Raw genomic sequence first — 8,922 nt, forward strand, 5'->3', positions numbered from 1 at the left:
TTGCAGTGCTTAGAGCGGGTAAGATTAGCATTGCAAATTTAATGTTGTACTCCAATGAACGGGGAATCACCGGCGTCGGTGGTGCCGGTGTCGGCCGAAGGTAGCTGGCGACGATGGTAGGGTTTGGAATTAGTGATTTTAAGAATTTTGGTTTTTTCTAAACCCATGGTTGTTAAAGCAGTTTTGAACTGACAACGGTAAAGAATTGCCGGTAATGGGGTCTATTAAAGGAGGCTTAGGTGTTAGCGGACCACGGAGGCGGCAGTGACCGAATGACCGGCAAGCGGGGCTGGTATTTTAATTTTTTTAATTAATCTAGGGTGATTATAAGTTGTACTATTTTTCCTAGTAACTCAATCATTTGAGTATTTGACAATGAATACTTAAATATCATGTAGTCGCTGGTGGCCGAATACATGACATAAGAATAATAATCATTTTTTTAATCATTGATTAGCTTGGTTCACACAGAGCATATACTTTAGATTAAAGGATTTCGGGATTTCTTTTTTATATTTTAGAGAATTTTTGGAGGTTTTTTTTTAAGATTTTAAAGATATTTTAAATAAAACTTTTAGAAATTTATAAATATGTCATATTATTTTGAGTGATTGTCGGAATTTTTTGATACATCTATTATCGATGAGACACTTAAAATAATAACGCTGATAATATATATTTATATTAACCGAAAAAAGTTTAAACATCCAAATGAATATATATATATAATTTAAGCACTTTTTTATATTAAGTTTTAGTGGTTGACATTTTTTCCGTTGATATTTTAATTTTGGTGTTAAATTGAAACTTGAAGAGAGCCACTTTAATGGAATATGGTTGCTTTTGCAGGGTCTTGGACTCGCACTAGGAGCCACTTTAATTGGAGCCACCACTCTGGCTTTAGTTACTGTGATGACCTTCATGCTGGCTGATGGCTATTTTGTAGAGGTAGGCACATGTAACCCGTAATCGAAGTTTGTTCCGACTCTTCATTTTTCTTCGAGTATTCGTGTCTGAAATTCAGTTTCGATTTTGCATAGAGTGCAGGTGTTCATGTCTTTTAACTACCACACTTATAAGCTTCTTCTAAAGGTTCAATACCAGGGCATGGTGCCGCCATTTAACAGACTATGGACCGAGGGAAGTTGGTAGCCATGATTTTTGGCATACTTCTCGGAAGATGAATCTATGTTCCCGGGCTTAAAGAAGATATACTTGGCTCAAATCGTGGTTTCCGTCCTTTTACTATGCTGAAATTTGAGTTTTATCCTCTGCATTTTCATTCCATGTGATCTGACTCCAACTTTTATAGTGTTGTCTGTTAGGTCAAATCGTTAGAGTGCTGACATGGAAATTTTAGATAACACTTTCAAGCATTCAGTTGAAATGTAAAGTTCTATTAAATCAAGTTATTTTTATCAAAACTTTTCTCAAAAAAAAAATATGCATTCGACTAACATGTAATCTTTTTCTACAAATATTTTTGTCCAACTTCCTGCAAGATAAAAAGCAACAATATATTTCTCTGAACCTCCAGATATGTTATAACTTAAGCCATTGTCCTTAACCAACCAAGCAATCGAAGAAGAGCGGCATCTAGTATGGGAGACTTCTTCTCGAGCCCTTAAAAAAGAAAGAAAAAGAACTATGTATGTCAACCAGGAGGGCAAAAACATGCATAGCCAAAGCAGTTGACATGAAGTAATTGAAGTATCCTAGTTGGACAAAAGTCGAAGTTTGATTTACCCCTACGTTCGAGCAACATGGACCTATAGTAAATTCTCACTTCCTATGCATTTTTTTCTTTTCTAATTCAAATTGACAATAATGCTATCTTTGCACTAGTTTAGGAAAAGAGACATCTAACCGATATCTGCAGCAACCCGATGAGCACACATTACGCCCGAAAAAGCAACCGCTATAACACCTTGTCCAGGAAAGCAGCTATCTCCGACACAATAAAGACCACTAATGCCCTGCAAGTTGTTATTGTATGTACACCATCAAACCAGCATCACAGCTTAAAAGAGTATTAAAACTACCTAAACCATAAAAAACAAGTGGAGTTCACCATAGGACTCACTGTTGTATTAAATGGCATTCCTAATAAGCCCTTGGGAATTTGACGAGGCATCGGTCCATAAGTTCCCATGTCACGAGCCAAGAACCGTCTGTGTGTCTTTGGGGTCCCTACCTATAAGTGATTTTCAAAAGATTTCGTAACTGGAGAACCGAAATAGTTAGGACCCTATGGTCGCATTGACTCTATGCAGGTTGTTTACTTATGTACAATCCAAGAAGTCGGCTTTGATCAGTTCAGGATGGAACCCCTTTTCCATTTTTATAATAGTGTTACTCAGGTCTTCAACATCTTACAGTTTTTCCATCCTTTTTAAAAAGTAAATAAATAACCATGTAACAGCCACATTAGCATCAAGTATTATAAAGATAAAGCATATACCTCCTTAAAAACAATGGATGATTTAAGCCCCGGAAATAGTTTCTTTTCTAACCTCCCAATGACTTCCTCTGCAATTAGCTCCTTTTTCGCCTCATAGTCCTTTGGAGGAAGTCCCTAGTGCAGTCAAAATACTAATCTTTATAAAATGATTCAATAAACCAGAACGTATTATATATAAAAAATCCATAACATAACTAAAAACAGACGGTTGGGATAATGGACGGGGAAGAGCTTCTAGATTATATATATGGCCTGAGCTTACCTTCCAATCTTCTAAAGGAGAAGTTGTAAATATGTGCAGAATATGACGCCCTTTTGGAGCCAAGGATGAATCGAGAACAGTTGGAATGCTTAAAAAGATGCTCCCATATGGTTCCTCTAATCTTGTCCACTCATCCTTGTCATATAGAGAAACAAACATGCAATGAAACAATTAGTTAACTACTAAGAAATCTATCCTCATCAATTTCATGTCTGAGAGAGTTGGTTTGAAGGAAGCCAATTAGAAACGAAAATACCTCGAGCATGAAATGGTGACAATCAGTATCAGGAGGCAGAACATCGGCCTTAACGCCCATGTGAATTGAAAGAAATGATGGAGCCTTCACATAAACTTTCTGGAAATTTTCTTCTTCTTTTGGAAGACTTTCTCCTTTTAACAGCTTCCCTGGGAGGCCACGGATTACAATTCAGTCATTCGAAAATACAGCTGAAAGAACCAGTACACAGAACGTAACCAGTTCTTTCCGAACACTAACCAAAGGTATCCCATCGAGTAGCATTTGATATTATGGTTTGGGCAAAAAACTCCCTTCCATCTGACAGTTTCACTCCAACCTACAAAAGTCAATCCGAAATACAGTTCCGTAAGCAATAAATAACATTTTACAACATGTAGATCCATCAATCATTTAGGCGTTGAACTGAGTTTCAAAACTAAGAATGAACTTACAGCTTTCCCTTGATCAAGTATGATGTTAGTCACATTTGCCTTGAAAAGTATTTCACTACCCTGATCGATCAGTCCTTCGGCCAAAGACGTTGCGATGCCACCAACACCACCAACTGGATAATTAATTCCTCCAAAATGCCTGTCACACAGAACCTGCCACATTCTACAGATGAGAGACGCGAAAATAAGAGAGACAAGACAAAAGTTGCCAAAAACTAACCAAACAGCTTACCATGCCTGCATTGATCATTGGTGTCCGCAAAGCATTAACCGTGCTCACTATGAAACACTGCAGGAATACTACAGTATTAGTAAAAAACCTTGAAAATAAATACTATCTCAGACTCTACGACTCATTTTACCTTCTCTTCTTTTAGGAATACAGAGATTAATTTTGACACGCACCTCGGCATCTATGAAAGACAACAAGTTGGGATCCTTAATGTACTTTCGAGCAATATCTCCAGCATTTTGGGGCAAATAATAAGCTGTAGACAAAGAGGGGACATCATCTCGATCGCTATGAAACTATTTATGTTTAAAATTTCACAATTAAGTAATTAAACGCTTAACAGTCCTTACCAAGCGTCAAACATTCAAGTGGCTTCTGAAAGAACTGTCCGAATAGGTAGATTGGTTCCTCGAGTGACTTCAATTGCAACGAGTTCAAAGCATTGAAGATCTAGCCAAATATATAAACAAGTACTAAAAGTGAGTAATGAACTAAAATATAACTATAGAAAACTACAGTAAGTAGCGGTCACCACAATCCAAACAGACCTTCCAGCATTCGCCATAAAATTTAAGGATCCCTTCCTTCTCATGCGGAAACTTACTCGTGAGTTCAGCGATAAATTCACTGTATTCTTTATGTACTCGAACCGAAAGGTTATTCGGTAGATGGAAATGAACCGTAGTCGGATCAGGAATCACCTCCATCTCGCGCCCAACCGCGGCCAATGCTTGAGTTATCAAATTGAGATTCCCCTGCCAAACATCGAACCACACATCAACAGAGGAAAACCAAAAACCAGGGCAAATTCAAACATGTTTAAACACAATAAGTTACTCAAATTACATAATTCACTTCAAATGCATGGAAAAAAATCCGAACCCGAGACAGATAAGAAAGAAAGCGACCTTATCACTGAATCCAAACATGACAGAAGATCCAACATCAAAAGTGTATCCATCTCTTTGGTAATAACCAGAACTCCCACCAGGAATCACATATTTCTCCAATACCAAAACCTTGGCTCCTTTAACAGCCAACTGTGTAGCAGCAACAAGCCCTCCAATTCCAGACCCTATAACAATTGCATCATATTTACTGCCCCTATTCACTCCTTCCTTCCCCTCTATCTCCACCACACTGTCCACGCTCAGCATCGATTTCAACCTCGTACTCCTTTGACTAATCTGAAAGTTTCCGAATTTGACGCCACCAATCTTGTTACCTTTTAATCGTGAGCATTTCAATGGATTCCAGGACAAAAACCCGAGCTTTTCTTTTGTAGGGAACTGAATGGTTTGGTAACAGCCTAAGTTCATGTTTCTAGACCTCTGTTTCAAGGAAATAAAGGGTTTGGAATTAGCAGAAATGATGAAAGTTTACCACTTTTCCACCATTAAAGACCAAAAGCTTGAGAATGGAGCTTTTGAAGGTAGCAAGTAGTGATTTGGGGGTATTGTGAAATTTGAAGTGGGTTAATGAATTTTTCCAGGAAGTTCGAGTGGCGACGAGTGAAGAGGCGATGACCCCAAGTAGGGTTTTTGTGACGGATGGTGGCATCCACATGATGATGCCAAAATTTGATACTTTTTCGTCGACATGTAAGAAAATTCGGTGTTGGTTGTGCAATAACTAAAACGGAAGTGGATGCTAATAGCCTGTATAGCATACAATGCAATCCACTTTGTGTTTCAAATTGCTCAATGTCGATTGGTATTTTTGCCTGCTTTTTGGTGGGTTTGGCAGCGATTAGACATTTCTACAAGTATTTCTAAAGAAATTAACTTCTCTTTTCTTTTTAAGAATATCTATAAAAATGTTGAAACTTTTTATTTGATATTTCATTTATTTACATATTTTATTTTAATTATTTAATTTTAAAAAAATTATTTAATATCATTTTTTATTTTTATTTCAGTATAACGACCTCCATAAATAGGTATCAATACTCTTAACATTTTATCCTTATTATTAATATAAATTCATATGATATTGATATCTTATGACTAGTATCAATATAAAAATCTAAAATATATATTTATCATTTTATAAAATCTTAATTCGAGTAAATACTAAAATTATTAGTTTAGAATTCAAATTGTTGCACTAATGTAAAAATTTACTTAGAAGTGAATATATTACACATTTTATATCTTAAATTCGTATTCTCGTCTATATGTATAATGTGAACGTAAATAATATATAAATATTTGATAATTTCCATTCGCATATATCATGATCGCATAATAGACAATAGTTTTAATGTTTTGAGTAATCTATACGCGTGATCACTTAACTAAGATCAAAAATTATTTTGACTATTGATATTTTGATTTAATCGATCAGATCACTCAATTATTTAAATGTTTGAATCAAGCCACATGCCGTTAACATTAAACTGAGTAGGTGACTTGACAGTTAAAATATTTTGGTTTAATTACACAATTTATCCATTTTATTTATATATTCTTTCAATTTGGTTTTAATTTTAATAAATTAAAATAAATTTAACCCTCGAACCAAGAGATTCCATGTGTCATTGGTGACACGTGTTGGAATTTCGTGATAAAGCTCAATTGAACAACCGAATATTTCCAAGAGGAGGTGAATTGACTTTTAGAGTTTAGGGAGTAAGGAGTAGAAAGGATTGGAAAATTTGCACAAGAATTTATAGTGGTTCGACTTCTCAATTAAGTCTACATCCACTACCTTAGCTCCTCACTAAGGATTTTCTAACAAATTCACTAATTTATTCTTTCTTTTTCCAGGATAAAGAGATAACATTTACAACTCCCTAGTTTTTCACAGGCTAAGCTATAATCAATCCCCTTTACAAAAGGATAAGAAATGTAAACAAGAAAAATCTCTCAAAATGAAGGTGTCTACAAAGATTAAGTTCACTAAAACACTAATATTTACAAGAGAAAGGAAAATAAGAATGAATAACTTGTCTTTTGTGTTTGATTGCTTGGATAGGTATTGTCCAACCTTCTTCAAGTGTCATCAACTTGTTTCTATAAGTTGGAATGAGTTTGTAGTCGTTTCTAGCCGTTGTAATGTTTTGGAGTCGTTGTGGATTAATTTTCTGTAAAATAAAACTGCCCAAGACAGGGAGTATTGATACTCCTTAAATGAGTATCGGTACTACATTTGTAATATTTAAATAAACTAGCCATTAAAGGCCGTTGGGCTTAACCAATATCGATACTATGCTCCATATACACATAGAAAACTTTGCATTGACAAGCCTTGCTCTAAATCAAACTAGCATGTTTGCCTTCATATACACATAGAAGTATATGGTTTTTGTTAACCTAAATTAGCAATATAAAAATCTATAAATGGTAAACTCAGCATTTGAAAACATATAAAGAGAAACATTTTCCGATCAACAAGATAAAAGAAAACTGGCTTACACTTAAAAGAAAGGGAATAAATGGGTTTGCAGCAGACTCTTGAGAGGAATAGCTTCGATGAATAATAGCGAATGCAACCAATCGTTCAGTAGAAGTGGGATCCTTTTGTCCTGGTACAATCCAAGCTCCAGTTAGATAGTAATCAATCTGAACATATTTTTAGGGCATCCCTACTTTGTGAAGAGCTATTATAATTCTTGATCAAATATTTTTGGGGTCCCACATAGGATCGATCAAACATGACATTATTCGGGCGTAACATATATTTCCGGTTGATATTTTTCGTGCTTTTCATATAATGTATGTTTTTTTATTTTTTATTTTTTGCATTCAGGGTTTGTAAAATACAAAAATCCCAACCCCTATTTATAGTCTTGTTCAAGTTCCATTGATTGTTGTTGCTCCTCTACCCATTGAACAATGACTATTTTTTTAATTTGAAAGAACTCGTCGCATTAACGTGATGAATTTCATTAATTTTTTATTTTACAAATATTATTTTTTTTAAAAATTTTAAAAATATTTTTAATGGACTTATCACGTCGGCGTGACGAGTCCTTACAACTCAAATTAAATAATGGCCTATGTTAGGCCCACTATGCGGGAATCATTTAAAAAATAATATCATTGCCTTTCCATTATGGGCTTAACATTCAATACTCTCGTCGTACGACGTCGTGTCGAGTATTAGATCTTAAAACGAATAATTATTTTATTTTAATTTTAAAAATTATTCTAAATCAATAATTTTATTTTCAAATAATCTTTGATTTGATACTATGAGGTTATTATTAACAATTACACTTTCTTTCTTTCTTTTGGAAATAATCTCTCTTTCTAGATTAAAAAATTGTAAATATATTAAATATTTTTAATAAATTAAAGTGATTATAAGATAATATTTGTTCATAATCTTTTTTAATCATTGACAACTGATACACGCTTTATAAACATAATTACTCGAACCCAAAATCTCAAAAAAAAAAATAACACACCCTTTAACTACTACATTGACTCAATAAATTCTTATTATCAAGTAATCTAAAAGTATCTATTTTTTACTCCACTTTTTAGGCATGTACATTTGGTATCATATGTTAAAGATCCTGTAATATTTATTTGTTTATATTTGTTTATATGTTATTATATTAGTTTTTATATTTGTAAGACTTACCATAAATAACTGCATTTTAGAATTTAAAATACTTATTTCCATCATTTTAAATATACATAAATAAATGGTTAAAAGAAGACATTAATAACTCTGGGCTCATTGCAATGCTACAATGGTGCTTAGTCCTTCATCTATACAAGTATTAGTACCTTTCATGTGGATTTTATTTTTGTTGATTATTTGTTATTGTAGATTTTGAAAAATAAAAAAATATATCAAAATGCCCTTTTTGTTGATTAATCAGAAAACAAAAAAAACTAAATATATTTTTGGTTCGTAAACAAAAAAAAAACTAAATATATTTGTTGATTAATCAGAAAAATAAAAATAGTATTTTGAGTATAGAGGGAAAATAATTAAGATGCAGGGGATAGGATTGTATTTATTTATTTTTAAAATGGTTTATTTTTTGTTCTTATTCGATTATTATGTATGTTTATTTATTTATTTTTTGAAGGTGTTCATGTTTAGTTTGTTTAGCATTTATGAACATATTCGTTTAAAATTTACAAATATATTCATTTATGAACTGGGTGGGAATAATAAAAGTATATAAATAATATTAATAAAATAATAATTAATTAAAAAATTGATAAAAGATTTCACGTGTAGGGGTAAGCAAAACTTAACTCAACTCGAAAAGCTAAATTTTTCAACTCGAAAAAACTCGTCTCGAAAAAATTTCAA

The 8,922-nt window shown here is 33.3% G+C and overlaps 1 protein-coding gene across 3 annotated transcripts; it reads right to left on the reverse strand.

Moving 5' to 3' along the window:
* Window positions 1–1,237: 1,237 nt before the first annotated feature.
* Window positions 1,238–5,174, reverse strand: LOC120118580 (prolycopene isomerase, chloroplastic-like). Of its 3 annotated transcripts, XM_039138603.1 has the most exons (14): window positions 5,012–5,174; window positions 4,554–4,981; window positions 4,194–4,400; window positions 3,996–4,095; window positions 3,819–3,901; window positions 3,646–3,702; window positions 3,414–3,566; window positions 3,220–3,298; window positions 2,980–3,128; window positions 2,724–2,858; window positions 2,462–2,575; window positions 2,084–2,194; window positions 1,868–1,976; window positions 1,238–1,623 (listed from the first exon to the last, which is right to left on the reverse strand). In XM_039138603.1, exons 2-14 carry the CDS (start codon window positions 4,962–4,964, stop codon window positions 1,550–1,552), a joined length of 1,782 nt encoding a protein of 593 aa, XP_038994534.1. In that variant the 5' UTR covers window positions 4,965–4,981; window positions 5,012–5,174; the 3' UTR covers window positions 1,238–1,549. The 3 variants fall into 3 exon arrangements, with proteins under 3 accessions (XP_038994534.1, XP_038994533.1, XP_038994535.1); XM_039138602.1 differs by having other exon boundaries at window positions 4,554–5,172; XM_039138604.1 differs by lacking the exon at window positions 5,012–5,174 and having other exon boundaries at window positions 4,535–4,606.
* Between the last annotated feature and the right edge of the window lie 3,748 nt (window positions 5,175–8,922).

The sequence above is a fragment of the Hibiscus syriacus genome, unplaced genomic scaffold (genome assembly GCF_006381635.1).
Source record: "Hibiscus syriacus cultivar Baekdansim isolate YM2019G1 unplaced genomic scaffold, ASM638163v2 tig00110328_pilon, whole genome shotgun sequence".
NCBI lineage: Eukaryota > Viridiplantae > Streptophyta > Magnoliopsida > Malvales > Malvaceae > Hibiscus > Hibiscus syriacus.